Here is a 16,844-nt window from a genome sequence, read left to right on the forward strand (position 1 = left end):
GTCTTTGTGACCCCATGATTCCAGTATCCTATGATCGTGGGATTCTGAATATGAACTCCAAGTTCCTGGGAGTCAAGTTGCCTCTATGACTCTGAGATCCTGGTGTGACCAAGCTCCTGGGACCTTGGAGTCCTGGGATCTTGGGATCCTGTTATCCTGGGTGCGATAGAGCACCTGGGAGTGGAGCCTCCTCTGGGGGCTATGTGACTGACCACTGAGTTGCCACCCAGGGTAAACTGGCACAGGCCAGAAAGAACCCACGCTACTAGTGAGGCAGGGTTCCCGAGTCCCTGGATCCTGGTGGTCCCAGTTACTCCCAGTGGTGTTGGAACAGGTGTTCTGTCCTCCTCACCCCTGATCCTATGATCCTGGGAGTGGTGTCTCCTCTGGGGGCTGTGGGGTCCTTGCATTTCTTATAGGCAGAACAACTTTATGTGGAGCTTGGGGACCCTTGAAAGAGTTGGGGGAAATGATTAAGGAATTTAGAGGGGATAAAGACTCCATAATAAGACCAACAGAGTCAGCTAATCTGGACTCTTGGGGATCTTAGAGTCTGTACCACCAACTAAAGAGCATTTATGGTTTGGATCTAGGCCTCCCCGCACATATGTAGAAGATGTGTAAACTTGGTCTTCAAGTAGGTCCTCAAAAAACTGGGGCCGCTGTTGGTCCTAACTCTTTTGCCAGCCTATGAATCCTATTCCCCTAGCTGAGCTGCCTTGTCTGGCCTAGTAAAAGCAAAATGAATAGTCCTGCAGTGACTTGATGGGCCAGGGTAGGTTGGTACCTCTCCCCTTATCAGAGTACTGGGGGCATGGAGGAAGGATTCTGTGAAGGGGGCCTAGAAGCAGAGGGATGCAATTTGGATGTTAAATAAATAAATAAATAAATAAGTGGGAAAATATACAAGCTTGAATTGAAGATGAAAAAGATAATAGATCACCATCACCATAGATGACCCCATCAATGGAAAGTGCCAGGCTAATGGGAAGCATCTCTCCTGACATACTATTTTAATTATTTCCTGTCTGGAGCAGATTTACATTATATATTCAAACTTACATTCAAATTGCCATTTTATTAAATTATTTAAGTAATTAATTTACAAATGCAAATAAATATGGTATTCTTACATGTTCAAAACATTCTAAGCATGTACAAATATAATTAGGGAAAATAGCTAGTCACCAATTATAAGAACTGAAAACTGTACGTTCTTTTATCCCACTGATGTCTGTCATATTTTTAGTGATAAATTCTATGTGGAATGTTTGAAAAACAAGTGATTAACATGCTAGATTTAGAATGGCTCTATCAAACTACTGGTACATTACTCAACTGTTAAAAATAAATATATTGATAAAGGGAGAATTCACCAGTTTACCCTTGTCTTTTCTTGTCTCAGAATAACAGTATCTTAATTTTTCTGTTTTCACTCTTTGTAAAACTTGCTGTCCCCTGGGGATTCTGGGAATGAGAAATGCAGTTCATTTCCCCAGTGCCCTGTTTTTACCTGGGAAGTAAATCATACCTAGCTATCTTGACATATTTTCTGGACAAGATCACGTGTGCAGTAGGTTTCAAGCACCACCTTAGAAGCAGAATATGTTCTGCAAGTCAGGGAAACACTTTTATTCAGGAATGCATCATTCATATATGGTCATGAGCCTGCCTTCACAGTAACCTTCGTTGCAATATACTTGTTTTAGACTTACTTTGTGTGTGGGAGGGGGGAGGTATGTGTGTGTGTGTGTTGGTGTGCTGTGTTAGTATGTGTATTTGTGTTTGCATGTGTATATGTGCTTTTGTATATGTTTGTGTATGAGATGTGTATTTGTGTGTATATATGTGTTTGTATGTATTTGCGTTTGTGTGCATATGTGTCTGTGTGCATATGTGTCTGTTTGTATGTATATGTGTTTGTATGTGTATATATGATTGTATATGTATATGTTTGTGTATATATGTGTTTTTGAGTGTGTGTTTATGTATGTTTGTATGTATGTTTCTGCAAGTGTTTATGTGTATTTATGTATATATGTGTTTGTTTATTTGTGTGTTTGTATGTGTATATATGTTTGTGTGTATATATTTGTTTGGTATGGTTATGTGTTTCTGTGTGTTTGTAGGTGTATATGTTTTTGAGTGTGTTTGCATTTGTGTGTTTGTGTATGTTTGTGCATGTGTTTATATATATTCGTATGTGTATGCATTTGTGTATGTGTTAGTGTATCTATGTAAATACGTATATATGTGTCTGTCTGTGTGTGTGTGCATGTGTGTGCCACAAGAATTGATCTCTTGGATGGTGTTGCAGACAGCTGTGCGTTGCCTGATGTGGTTGCTGCCTGTGTCCTCCAGAAAGCAGCAGGTACTCGTAAGTACAGAGCCAGCTCTTCAACCTCATCAACTCAATACTTTTTAAATCTCTAAACGTATTTAGACCTCTTATACTTTCACTCTCACCATTTAAGAACTTTACTTTCTATTGCACTTTCTAATGTTTGCATCTATCACAATTTCACTAGCTTAGTTTTTCTTTATGCCTGCTTATGGTTTTTTTATCTAGATATTTTCTTTATTTACATGTCATATGATATCTCCTTTCCCAGTTTCCCCTCTGGAAAAAAAAACCCCAAAACTAACCAAAACCCCTGTTCCCTCCCCTTTCCCCCTGCTCACCAACCCACCTTCTCCCACTTCCTGGCCCTGGCATTGCACTACATTGGGGCATAGAGCCCTTACAGGACCAAGGGTGTTTCCTCCCGTTGGTGACCTACTTGGACACCCTCTTCTATACATATGCTGTTAGAGCCATGAGTCCCACCATGAGTACTCTTTGGTTGGTGGATTAGTCCCTGGGAGCTCTGAGGGTACTAGTTAGTTCATATTGCTGTTCATCCTAAGGGGCTGTAAACACCCTCAGCTCCTTGGGTCCTTTCTCTAGCTCCTTCATTGGGGACCCTGTACTCAGTCCAATGGATAGCTGTGAGCCTCTACTTCTGTATTAGTCGGGTACTGTCAGAGCCTTTCAGGAGACAGCAATATCAGGCTCCTGTCTGCTAGCACTTGCTGGCATCCACAATAGTGTCTGGATTTGATGATTGAATATGGGAAGGATTCCCAGGTGGAACAGTCTCTGGATTGTCCTCACTTCAGTCTCTGCTCCATAGTTTGTTTCTGCAACTCCTTACATGGTTTTAATTTTTTTTCTTCCTTTTAAGAAGTAATGAAGTATCTACACTTTGGTCTTCCTTCTTCTTGAGTTTCTTGTGGTTTGTGGATAGTATTTTATGCGTTCCTATCTTCTGGGCTAATATCCACTTATCAGAGAGTGCGTACTATGTGTGTTCGTTTGTGATTGGGTTACCTCACTCAGGATGATATTCTCCAGATTCATCCATTTCCTTAAGAATTTCATAAATTCATTGTTTTTAACAGTTGAGTAGTACTCCATTGTATAGATATAACACATTTTCTGTATCCATTTCTCTGTTGAGGGACATCTGGTTTGTTTCCAGTTTCTGGCTATTATAAATAAGGCTGCTATAAATATAGTGTAGCATGTGTCCTTATTACATGTGGGAGCATCTTCTGGACGTATGCTCAAGAATGGTAGACTTGGGTCCTCAAGTAGTACTTTGTCTATTTCTGGAGGAACCGCCAAACTGATTTTCAGAATGGTTGAACCAGCTTGCAATCCCACCAGTATGAAGGAGTGGTCTTCTTTCTCCACAACCTCTCCAACTTCTGCTGTCACCAGAGTTTTTTTATACTAGCCATTCTGCCTATTGTGAGGTGGAATATCAGGGTTGTTTTGATTTGTATTTCCCTGATGACTAAGGATGTTGAACATTTCTTTAGGTGTTTCTTAGCCATTCGGTATTCCTCAGTTGAGAATTCTTTGTTTAGCTCTGTACCCCATTTTTAATAGGGTTATTTGGTTCTCTGGAGTATACCTTCTTGAGTTCTCTGTATATATTTAATATTAGCCCTCTATAAGATATATGATTGGTAAAGATCTTTTCCTAATATGTTGGTTGCCGTTTTGTCCTATTGACAGTGTCTTTTGCCTTACAGAAGCTTTGTAATTTTATGAGGTCACATCTGTCAATTCTTGACTTAGAGCATAAGCTATTGGTGTTCTGTTCAGGAAATTTTTTCCTGTGCCCATGTGCTCAAGGCTCTTCCCCACTTTTTTTCTATTAGTTTCAGTGTATCTAATTTTCTGTGGAGGTCCTTGATCCACTTGGGCTTGAGCTTTGTACAAGGAGATAAGAATGGATTGACATGCTATCTGCCAGTTGAGTCAGCACCATTTGTTGAAAATGCTGTCTTTTTTCCACTGGATGGTTTTAGCTCCTTTGTCAAACATCATGTGACCACATGCATGTGTATTCATTTCTGGGTCTTCAGTTCTATTCCATTGATCTACCAGCCTGTCACTGTACTAATACCTTGCAGTTTTTTTCACAATTGCTCTATAGTATAGCTTAAGGTCGGGGATGGTGATTCCACCAGAGGTTCTTTTATTGTTGAGAATAGCTTTCGCTGTCCAGGGTTTTTTGTTATACCAGATGAATTTGCAAATTCTCTTTCTAAGTCTGTGAAGAATTGAGTTGGATTTTGATGGGGATTGCATTGAATCTGTAGATTGCTTTTGGCAAGATGGCCATTTTTACTATATTAATTCTGCCAATCCATGAGTATGAGAGATCTTTCCATCTTCTGAGATCTTCTTCAATTTCCTTCTTAAGAGACTTGAAGTTCTTGTCAAACAGATCTTTTACTTGCTTAGTTAGAGTTACACCAAGGTATTTTAAATTATGTGTGACTATTGTGAAGGGTGTTATTTCCCTAATTTCTTTCTCAGCCTGTTTATGCTTTGTGTAGAGGAAGGCCACTGATTTGCCTGAGTTAATTTTATATCCAGCTACTTTGTTGAAGTTGTTTATCACGTTTAGGAGCTCTCTGGTGCCATTTTTGGGGTCACTTAAGTATACTATCATATCATCAGCAAATAGTGATAATTTGACTTCTTCCTTCCCAATTTATTTCCCTTTGATCTCCTTTTGTTGTAAAATTGCTCTGGCTAGGACTTCAAGTACAATATTTAATAGGTAGGGAGAGAGTGGGCAGCCTTGTCTAGTCCATGATTTTAGTGGGATTGCTTCAAGTTTCTCTCCATTTAGTTTGATGTTGGCTACTGGTTTGCCATATGTTGCTTTTACTATGTTTAGGCATGGGCCTTGAATTCCTGATCTTTCCAAGACTTTTATCATGAAGGGATGTTGGATTTTGTCAAATGCTTTCTCGGCATCTAATGAGATGATCATATGGTTCTTTCTTTGAGTTTGTTTATATAGTCAACGTTACATTGATGGATTTCCGTATATTGAACCATCCATGCATCCCTGGGATGAAGCCTACTTGATCATGATTGATGATCGTTTTGATGTGTTCTTTGATTCGGTTTGCAAGAATTTTATTGAGTATTTTTGCATCGATATTCATAAGGGAAATTGGTCTGAAGTTTTCTTTCCTTGTTATGTCTTTGTGTGGTTTAGGTATCAGAGTAATTGTGGCATCATGGAACCAATTGGGTAGAGTGCCTTCAGTTTCTATTTTGTTATTCCTGCTATTGTTATCCCTTGCTTTCTTGAGAATAGAGAGTATTGTGTGATTGTGTGCTATGTAATTACTTCACATCTAGGGATCTTCTCATGCTGCATTGTGCTGTATTTCATACCCAAGTTGGTCTTACCACTTGTTATAGATTTTATATTTCAATGTTTTCCCATAAGTTTAATAGAGAATAATATTGAAAATAGCCAAAAACTGACAAATATTCCCATGAGGCAACAGTGAGCAAATTTAACAGAACTTATTTCTTTGTTCTAAAGGGAGAAGTTGCCTTTGTTGGACCAGGCATGCCTATTGATACCTTATTTCATCTGATGTCATATTCTTTGGTGTGTTACTTGCTCATAAATGTAATTTAGTTTGTCATCCTGTGATACTTAATAAGCCCCATGGCAACATACTGGAATCTTCTCCCACAACAAACAGACCCCACATAGTTACTATCTTTGCCTGAAGTTTGTATAAATTGAAGTAGCCTTTTCAATTAGTATTTTATTCCAATTTTCTTTACATTCTAACAAAGGATAGCCTTAGTGGTTTAAAAATACTGAAATGAATCTCCTCGGCAAGTAGTTTTAAGAATAACTAGGAGGTTGTTATGATGAATTAAAAGTTATATCTGAGGATTGGAGTGTCTTATATTAACAGAGTGAAAACACTGTACTTTTTTATTACTTTTTCCTATTTTATTCTCCAAGTTAAAATTTTATTCATTTCTAAATGACCCCACTTGGTGGTTACTCTCATCTTGCTTAGCTGGCCACATTCTAGGTCCTACTGTTGTTCCTTCTTGTGTATGCCTTGGACACCCTTAAAATCATGCCTGCTTTAATTATATCTTACATAATTTGCGAGCCCCCTCTTATTTTTGGCATGTTCCTCTAAATTCTTAAATTATTGGACTCAAGAACTACTAATTCTTCAATCTATTCTTTATATTATTTACCATGTTAATGATTGCTCAGTGACTTTACTTTTTATGTTGTGCTTAAATTTTAGATAATTGTATTAATAAAAAAATGTAATCCAAAGCCATGGCTTTTTCTTTTTCTTTTTTTTTTAGAAAAAAAAAAAAAACAATTAGGAGAGTCCAATCATTTTCAATCAGGACTGCCTCAAATTATCAGAATATTTGTTAAGACTGTCAAAGTAACAAGACATGTTCAGTGTGAACTTGAAAACCCGGAGTGACAAGACAGGATGTTGAGGTTGAGATTATGAAGAGAATTCATTTGGGGGCAGCTGTGTAGTCAGGTTCTCTGAGAGAGGGTGGGCGGTGCTGGTCCTCCCTTCAGAAGTCATGGACTTGGGCTGCGCAACTGCTGTTTGCCATTCTTTGTCCCATCTCTCCTGAGCCTATCAGCTGCTGGTACTTAAAGGAGCAAAATAAGTCCAAACCCCTGACTCAGAAGGCACTTGATGGAAGGAGTTTGAGAACTTCCTGATGTCATGCAACCTCTTCCAGTGTCCATCACATTAGCTCTCCTCATTTGTTCTTGTCAAACAGATCTTTTACTTGCTTAGTTAGAGTTACACCGAGGTATTTTATATTATTTGTAACTATTGTGAAGGGTGTTGTTTCCCTAATTTCTTTCTCTGCCTGTTTATCCTCTGTGTATAGGAAGGCCTCTGATTTGTTTGAGTTAATTTTATATCCAGCTACTTTGCTGAAGTTGTTTATCAGGTTTAGGAACTCTCTGGTGGAATTTTTGAGGTCATTTATGTATACTATCCTCATTTGCACCAGTGGCTTTAAAAAGTCATAGTAATACCCTGAATGCAGAAGACAGACATTGAAAGGTCATGGTATCTAATGAGCCAAGGCATTGGAATGGAGCTTAGAAGAAGCCATAGACACTGTTCAAGTATGTAATAGAGGCCTAGGAATTATAAGTTCAGATGCTAGCATTAGACTTTCCATGAGCTTAGTCCTACAGCAAGAGAACTCCTCACAGAATATATGCTGTTTCTAAGAATAATTTTCTTTATTCTTTGAAAATTGGGTGTATTTATATATTCTATTTTGACATATCCTTCCATCAGTATCTCCCCTTATTGTCCTCTCCTCCATTTCCCTCTCAGTGTTATGTCTTCTTTTATTATAACCCCTGATTACACTTAATGCTGACACCATATGCAGTTAATGAGAATCAGGCCATCCACGGGGACATGGGCAAGCTACGTGCTGGTGTCCATATCCCTAAAGGAAAGTGAAGCTCCCCCAGCAGCTACTAACGGACAACAGCTCTTATACCTACAGGTGGGGGTCAGGAATATTCCATATCAATTCTATAATTCTGACCTGTTGCTTTCGTGCAGTTTCATGCTGACCATAGTGGTGTGAGTTAGCATACACGAACAACACTCATGCTATGCCTAGAAGGTGGCATTTCACAATGTTTCTACTAATCCTCCAGTTCTTACATTATTTCTGCCTCCACTTCGACGATGTCCCCTAAACTTTGAATGGGAGTGTTTCATACAGATGATTCCTTCACATCTCCTTATATTCATATGATATATTTTAGTCATGTCCTTCTACCATCACTTCCTTCCACTGCCTTTTATTGTATCCCACTCCACATCTCTCCCAATGTTATGTCCTCTTCTCCTTTATTGTTATTAATAACCCCTTAACTCAATGCTGCTAATGTGGGCAATAAACAGGTAGGCAGCATAGCTATGAGTCTTCGCATGAGCCACTACTCACTTCACAAAAGTGGTTTGTCTGGCCAAAGTTGAGAGAGAAAGTAGTGCAAGTGTATAGACTTAAATGTAAATTTTTACTTAGAAGGTAATTTGACAGAATTACCAATTATCTATACAAAAACTGTAGGCTTTCTCTAGGGACTGTTATCTCAGTCATGGTATTTTGATCAGGCTTGCAGTACTAGACGTGGAATCTCTCTGAGGAGCAGGCCTCATATCCAATTATGGAGTGATTGGTGACCCACACCACCAGCATGCCACAATCGCACCATTATTCTATGCCCTACGTCTAAACAACTGATAACTTGGACATGTTAGGTCTATATCTATTCTGAATGACCTTAAAGAGTGTAACAAGGATGATCAATAATCATAGAAAAAACACTGTGACCTGATACAAGGAAATGATTTCCAGTAGTCATAGCTGTTGAAATACAGAGCGCCTTGCTAAGTAGTGGTTAAGGTCGCAATTCGCGCATTAAGAGCTCTTTTAGCAGAGTTGCTCTAAAAGGTAGGCTCATAATAATTATACCATCAAAACATCAAAAACAACCCCAGAGGCTACTTGACATACACTTCTCTAATTTTCACCATATTTTTTCAATGATAGTATTATGTGAAATATTTTCATAGAGGACAATCCTGAAGCTCAAAAATCTTTAGTAACTTGAAGGTAGTCTCACGAGGAGTAAGATGTTGGCAAAGTTGTAATTGTTTCCAGCCTTCATGGATGCAAAGTCCAAGATAAAAAGAAGCGCTTCCTCTTGAGGTTTCCAGCCAATGTCACGCCTAGCTTCACCCTTCTTTTCCTTTCCCTGTTTGGATGCTGGCCATTAAGTATCTGTTCTTTTAGTTGTGTCTCAGTGGTCTGTAATTTCCTTCCAGCTCTGACCTCAAATTATTTTAAGCCAGTGTTCCTTAAAATGTGCCAAGTGGAGTGTAAGACGCATGAAATTCTATCCTCCTAGAGGGAGGACACACTCGGTGGTCAAAAAATTTTAGAAAATATAAAACAGTTTATTATAGTTTTCCTTGAAAATCCAAAAAAAAAAAAAAAAAAGGATTGTGTGTTAAAATCCTGCAATAAATAGAATAGAACTGTCCGAATTTGTGTTGTGAGCATAAATTGCTAGCATCCTATTACCTATGTTTTGGGGAAGGTTAGGACACAACGAGAGCCCATGATTGTCTGGGTCTGCATTGTATACCTTTCAAAGTGACTGGACTAGATGCCCTTTAAAGCTCTGCCAGTGCTTTAATGTGCTAATGACTTTCTGTCCACATGGCCGACTCTGACTTTAGCAATCACTTGCTCTCAGCCTCTAAAAATCACTCCATATCATCACCTTCCCAAAGACCAGTCAGCTAGAAGTGAGAAATAAGGGTGATACCAAGTTCCATAATAGTTTATGCCATTAAGATCACTAGAAACATCTGCTGTGCTATCAGAGGGATAGTCCACCAATTCCTTATTACACAGTATAAAGTATCTAACAGGCCTTGAACCTTATAGAAGCCATCTCCTATTACATGAACCAACATAAGCATACCAAGAATTGGTATATATAAAAACAGGAAGTTCCAGGGAAATAATCAAGATACTAAGTGAAAACAATAATGAATGGTGGAAATGTCAGTGATCCAATCCGTCATACAGTTTACTATAGTCCTGCTCCTATTATAAAGAGTATGTGAGAGAGGGGAGAAATACACTCACATGATCTTCCCAAGCCCTTGTAAACTTGAAGCCACTATACAGATAATACCACTGCCTCCCAAGTAGGTAAAGTAACTGCATCTCAAAGCTATGCTGTAGAGAAGTAAAAGTGTATTCCAGGAGAACAGATTTGCTAAGAGAGTTGATTTAACTTTACCCCTGCCAAAGTAAAAGGGGAAAGAATGAGTCCCCTTAACCTTGTAAAAGATAGGCCCTTAGTGTGTGCCTCCCAAGTATATCCAGTAAACTACTACCTGTATTGAGTATGATATCAGATCCTTTGGGATGTTTTCTGTGTTCTGTGGTAGCCGAACAAAAGCAATTACTTCCCTGAGACTGGTGACATAATGATCTGTGTCCCATGATCCACATAAGAAATGCACTCAAGAAAAGCCAGGAGAAAGCTCTTTCAATCCTCTACAGGGATTTTATCCAAAAGCGAAAGTTACTATCCTATGAGGAGTTGAAGAGAATCAAGCTGAGCCAGAGAAATGGCTCAAATATGCTGATCTCTATACAGTAGTATGCAGAAATGTATATACTAATACACAGTACTGGGGATCTGCAGGCACTAGGGAGTCAGAACTTTCACAAAACCATGTACCATGCAACTGTAACTGATGCAAACCAACGAGGGCATCATAATATAACACATGGCACCAAGTGCACCTAACCTCAATGTAGCCAGAAAGATACTACACCACTGCACCAGTGCTCTGTATATCACAGAAGCAAAACTATCCACAGAACTAGATTTGAAAAAGATTAGTTAAGAAAGCCAAACATTGAAACATGCACCAGAGCCATAGTGTGAAAAGGACATTCTTCTCTTGATTTACTTTTAGCACAGCTCCCCCAACATAGTCCATGGTTTTTTGTTTTGTTTTGTTTTGTTTTGTTTGGGGGGGCACTGGTTGTTTTTTGCAAAAAGCCTGACTTTTTCTCATTTATTTCCCTTCTAATTTTAGCCAATGGAAGAATGTTGTTAATTCCCTGACTCCTGACAGGTACTTACACAGCCAATCCTAGAGACTAGAGCCTGCCCACTGCTCACTATGCTCAGTTTCCTCCCATGGATTACAGCACTGACTTCCTAATGATATGCCATGCCCTCTCAGAGTCTTTGGTCCAGTCTTTCCAGATGCAAAGGTTTGCAGGACTATTGAGATGAAGTAACATGACTGTGTCCTAGTGTAGAGTTCCTATCAGCAGAATTGCTCACACATGTAGAGTGGGGTGTGTGACCACACCTGCACATTAACAGCCCTTTCAAACTATGAACAAAGGCTAATGTTCTTTAAAAAAATAAAGTTGCCAGCTCACCTGCAGTATCATAGCTACAATCCCCTGAAGGACGAAGGTCCAAAATGCAGCAGTGTTTTTGGTTACTTTTGTTAACATGATTCCATTCATATTCAGCAACTAAGTTTACAAGGCTTTGGATAATTTTATGCTTTGTTTATAAATATGTAAAAAGAATTGAGAATTCTATGATGATTCAAACTAGCAAAAAAAAAAAAGAATTGAGAAAAGAAAGTTGAAAATGAAAACTTATAAAATATTTTATTCTAATGGAAGCAACAATTTACATATACTATATATAATATATATAACATATATATACATAATGTACATATATATGCATATATACATGTATACTTTTTCTCATATACATATATACATATATATGTATATATGTACAAATACAAATACATATACATATATGTATATATACATATATATGTATATATATTTATATATATATTAACATAGAAGGCAGAAATACAGAGGAAATTCAAGGGTGGTTAAGCACAGCACAAGGGCATGTGGGGTACAAGACAAGGGGAGATTTTATAGAGCAGTCACTTTGGATATATTTTAAGACTTTATGGATGCCATAAAATTCAGACACTATAAACCTGGATTCTTTGTTAAAACTACACCATCACATGCAGAGGAAAAAAAAATGGATCTATATGTAAAAAAAAAAGCAGATGTAAACCAGTTGAAATTCTCAAGAATGATTACACAATGATCATTTTAGAAAACATAACCAAAATCGGCATAAAATGATAAATACTCAACATATTTTTTAAAGTTATACTGATTTGAGATAAAGCAGAGGACTTAGGGATGCTTAATTCTCTCTGCTCATTGTTTTCTTCTCTCTGTTTTCTTCATGTTCCTCTCCTTTGCACCCCTTTTGACCATTAGTTCAGACACTCTTTTGTTTATGCTCATTGCAAAGCCAAAGAAGGTCTTCATTTCTTTCTGACCCTAGTTCATTCATCAAGTGTCCCCAGATCAGCATTTCCAACCTATATATTATCCTTGGTATGAACCTCCATTCAACCATATCTATCTTAGTTTGCTTTACAAATGCATAAACTAAAATTCTCCTAAATAGAGCACACCCCATCTTTAAATTAAAAATTAAAAAAATGAAAGAATTGCTTCATCTCTTTTATTTCCCACTCTCAACATGTTAACCATTGCACAGCTTATTGTTCAACTCAGAACCCTAGGAATGTCCTTGGTTGCCTACACACCTCAGGTCAACCTCTGATCCTTTCACTCACAGATCCTAAACAATTATTTAATGTATTTTCTCTGGTTTGTTCCCCACAACTGTGGCTCATATTCTCATCATTTCAGAGCATAACAACGGTGTCCATACTGTCTTTCTTGATACTAGAAATCTTTCTGGTATCTTATAACCTAGTAACCTTGACTCTGCTCCAATAGTTGTCATCACCTTCTCTGTAAAATTTGTCAAAGACCAAAGAGTCATATGCCTCCTGTCCACCCTGGAAGCCACTGCATCACCTTCCCCCTGGGGAATGCAGATGTCTCAGAGTTCCCTACAGGCTTATAGTTCTTCCTATCTCCACATCTCTGTGCCTGGATCTCCTGTCCTCAGTCTTCAAGTAATGGTCTCATGTCCTTCAATGAAATGCGTCCTGTTCATCTCTAAACTTCAGTGTGCTTTGTGTTCTGTGCCATATATGTCTCCTTTCCTGTAATTACACAATTACAATATTTTTAACTGGCAATTTCTTTGTCTAACAGTTGGATTTTTCAATCTTAGTTTTAACTGGTGGACATTCATTGAGCCTTGGCTGCACTGTCATGAAAAAACATTTCACGAGGCCAGGAGGTGGTGGCGCACACCTTTAATCCCAGCACTTGGGAGGCAGAAGCAGGTGGATTTCTGAGTTTGAGGCCAGCCTAGTCTACAGAGTGAGTTCCAGGACAGCCAAGGCTACACAGAGAAACCTTGTCTCAAAAAATACAAAAGAAACAAAATAAAACAAAACAAAACAAACTTTCATGATGAAAATTTACATCCCATACAGTGTCATGTTTATATAAATATTTCTCTTTGAAGTATCATATGCTAACTTGAATAGGAGGCATGTGCTTATAATCCTAGCATTAAGGCCATAAACACAGAAAATCATGAACTGGAGATCCACCTAGGCAACATAGTAAGACCATTTCTGGAAGAAACACCATATCCTAGAGTTTGTTATTTCAATGAGAGCTCCTTTTCAGCTAATTGTCTAAAGGAGAATGCCAATAGGCAATATTAAAGTAACTTTTCCTCTCACCTCATTCTCAATTATCATCAAGGCCAATCAACTTTAAATTCAGGCATTTAAATTCCCCCATTTCTCATCCATTGTACAATCATGTTAGTTTTGATGAATTGTTTTTATCTAGATAGGTGCAATATTATTTTAAATGCCTTCAGTGTAGACTGGATCTCTCCACATCAAGATTCACATTATATAATATTTTTTTCAAAATCTAAGGCCATTTTCATGTCCTCCTTTGCAACCTATCACCTACACACACACACACACACACACACACACACACACACATGCACGCACACACACCACAGAAAGAAAGAGACAGACAGAGAGAGAGAGAGAGCAATGAATTACAGACTACAGCTTGACTTTACTCATGAGAGAAAGACAATAGAGATAATCTGGATTTTAGCAGCATATGAGCCCATAAATATGAAGAGGACACATGGGGTGTTATATAATAGTCAGAAGTAGCACTTGCATACACTTCAGAAAAGTATGAATTTACCCCCCAAGAAAACAAAAGACAGTAAAAAACAGAAAAAGGATCATAGAGCAATATACTCTACAGGTATTTACATGCAATGTATGCAGAACAAATGATATTATCAAGGATATGTTGAAAGATAAGATACATTACATTCTTTCCCTGATTCTCATTCCCTCCTTCATCTTTCACCTTAGTATTTCATATCTAACCAGCTTGTGCTTTATTTCTCTTTATGATAATTTCATGCTACATAATTAGTTTATATCTGTTTTCTTCATGGCTGTCTGTCAGTTCCTAGAGTTGTATGTGGTAATTAGATAGTGCCTGACAGATATTTGCTTAATGGATTTGCTGAATTCAGTATGGATATAAAAGTCAGTAAATTAACTTTTCATGTAAACAGTGAAAAGAATGCAAAAATCATTTCCCAAGTTCTAAAAAAAAAATTACAGTTTTCATCCTTATCTATCTTTGGAAAAGCATTTCTCCCAGTGCCCACTGTGTGTTCTCACTGTAGCTTCACACTCATTAAGTGGATCACATTCTCTGCCCCAAGCATCAGAGTGTGCACTCTTCTGTTTCTGTAAAGAATTTTCTTCTGCCTCTGCTTACTCTTCTATAGTTCATGGCCAAATTGAAGCCAATTTCTCATTTATAAGTAGTGAGGAGTGCTCCCTCGAGATTCCTGTGAGACTTCTGTAGCCTCCAGTGTTACCATGGAAGCCTGACACTCTTTGCAGGGTATTCTAAGGTCTACCTTAGAAACTGTGCATTTGGACCGTGTTCTTGGCCATCTTTCCTCGCAGTATATTAGCCCTACAAGTTCAGGAACTATTACTTCTTCTACATTTGTCTTTTATAATAGTTATCAAATCTGACAAAATACAAACCATATACTTGATATTCAATAAAAATTAGTCTTTTGAATGAGTAATTTTAGCTATCATTAGCCTCTAAGAAATGTCACCTACCAGTAAGTGGAGAAAACCTCATATTTGAGTTTTTAGTACACTTCAAGGTCACCCTCCCTACAACATGGTATTTTCCTTGTGGGCCTAGATAAAACTTGCACATGGCAAGAAAGAAACAAAGTAAAAATGGCACCGTCTAAGAAAAGCCTGTGTTAAAGAGTCTCATTGTTTGCTGCTTAAAAATAATAGAAATAAAGTTAATTATGAACAAGAAAACTAGCAATTCCTTTACCTACTGGCCAGGCTTGTGCCTTGCTCTGCTTAGAGGTTTGCAAAGCATTTGGTGCTTTTCATTATCAGTTTTCTTGCACTTCTCAGCACTTCTGTCATTTAAATTGGGGAAAAAAAAAAACCACAGAGAGACTTTGATGACTAAAAGAACCAGTGCCTCCCACACCCAGAAGCCTGTGCCAGAAATTGCTGATTGTGATGGGAACTGCTTTTTCAAAGTCAAGAAGCTAGCTTTGATCACATTGCTCTTAAAGGCCCTATGAACTTTGCTCATTGTTGTAATTCTTGTGTGATCAGTTAATTACAACACCTTTTCCACATCTAAAAGGGAAGAATGAACCAGATCCAGTGAGGTCTTTATAATAACAAGACAGGAGTCCTTTTAACCTGATGTTCTAGATAAAATACAGGCTTTTTTTTTTTTTCTATAACTCATTTAATGGAAAAGAGTTTCTGTGTTTAAATAATCATAGCAAGAACAAAAAAAAATATCCACGGGCAGGAACTTTTCCCATTGCACTTAGTTACGTATGTGGTTCTTTGCTAATGTGACCATGTGTCGCTTCGTCTGTGTTTCCTGTCTCTAGCCTTTATTTTATTTTCTTGAAAATGTGTTTAGAGTGAAAAATGAACAAGCAAACAAACAAACAAACAATAAATAAATAAAGCACAGCATACTTGAATATAAACATGAAATCAAATGTTCCCCCAAGACCTAGCTTCAAAACATCCAGGACAAGATACCTACTGGGAGTAGAAGAAAAGTATTTAATCACTTGGGAATTTAAATATGTGGGCACTGGGGAGCAAAAACAAAGAAATGCTGTATTGATCTGGGTAGGAAAATTGCAATAATAGAAATGGCTTCGTAAGACAACCAGGCATCAGAAGTGTCTGAATAGCTTCAGGAGTTACCTTCTCCACAGTGTCCTTTATACAAGGCTTCTGCTTAGACCATGTGTCCAGTGAACTACATGCCGATGGAAACCGTCTCAATGGCACATGTCTTCCACCCTCAACAACCTCTGCATATATGATTTCCCCTTGTATCCCTGAATCCCAACACTTCAAATTCTGTTACTGTGTCTCTACCTTGCAGAAGGCAGAGTTCTTTGCTCTGTGTGAATATTATTGATTTATTTTTAAATACTTGGCCAAAATATTCAACATCTGAAATATTCCAAAGTTCACCAATTGCTCTGGCCTTCTCTGGAAATTTCTCTGAAATCATCTTTGAAGATGTTCCCAAACACTGAGAGGAAAGGGAAATTTTACATCATTTCAAAGTAAACATTGTGTTGTAGATAAAGTAGACAGCCTATACCCTCCGTTAAAGCAGACAGCATGTGGCTTTCAAACAGAAAGCTAAGAATATTTGGAGAAGGAAAATAAGAACTATGAATGATTGCCAAATGGCTCATACTTGCAAATCATTGAAATGATTAGAAGGAATATTTATTTCATTGAAATACATATTTGATTTACTT

At 37.9% G+C, this 16,844-nt stretch overlaps 1 protein-coding gene across 13 annotated transcripts in view; it reads left to right on the forward strand.

The window, feature by feature from the left end:
- The window catches only part of Magi2 (membrane associated guanylate kinase, WW and PDZ domain containing 2), a 1,461,753-nt gene that overhangs the window by 843,676 nt on the left and 601,233 nt on the right, over positions 1–16,844 (forward strand). For 7 of the 13 annotated variants that reach the window (XM_031380053.1, XM_031380052.1, XM_031380051.1 and 4 more), the window contains one exon: positions 2,318–2,377. The exons of the other annotated variants lie outside the window; for them this stretch is intronic. In XM_031380053.1, the coding sequence (XP_031235913.1) occupies positions 2,318–2,377 (60 nt within the window). The remainder of the gene's footprint in view (positions 1–2,317; positions 2,378–16,844) is intronic. 13 annotated transcript variants of the gene reach the window in all.

The sequence above is a fragment of the Mastomys coucha genome, unplaced genomic scaffold (genome assembly GCF_008632895.1).
Source record: "Mastomys coucha isolate ucsf_1 unplaced genomic scaffold, UCSF_Mcou_1 pScaffold19, whole genome shotgun sequence".
NCBI lineage: Eukaryota > Metazoa > Chordata > Mammalia > Rodentia > Muridae > Mastomys > Mastomys coucha.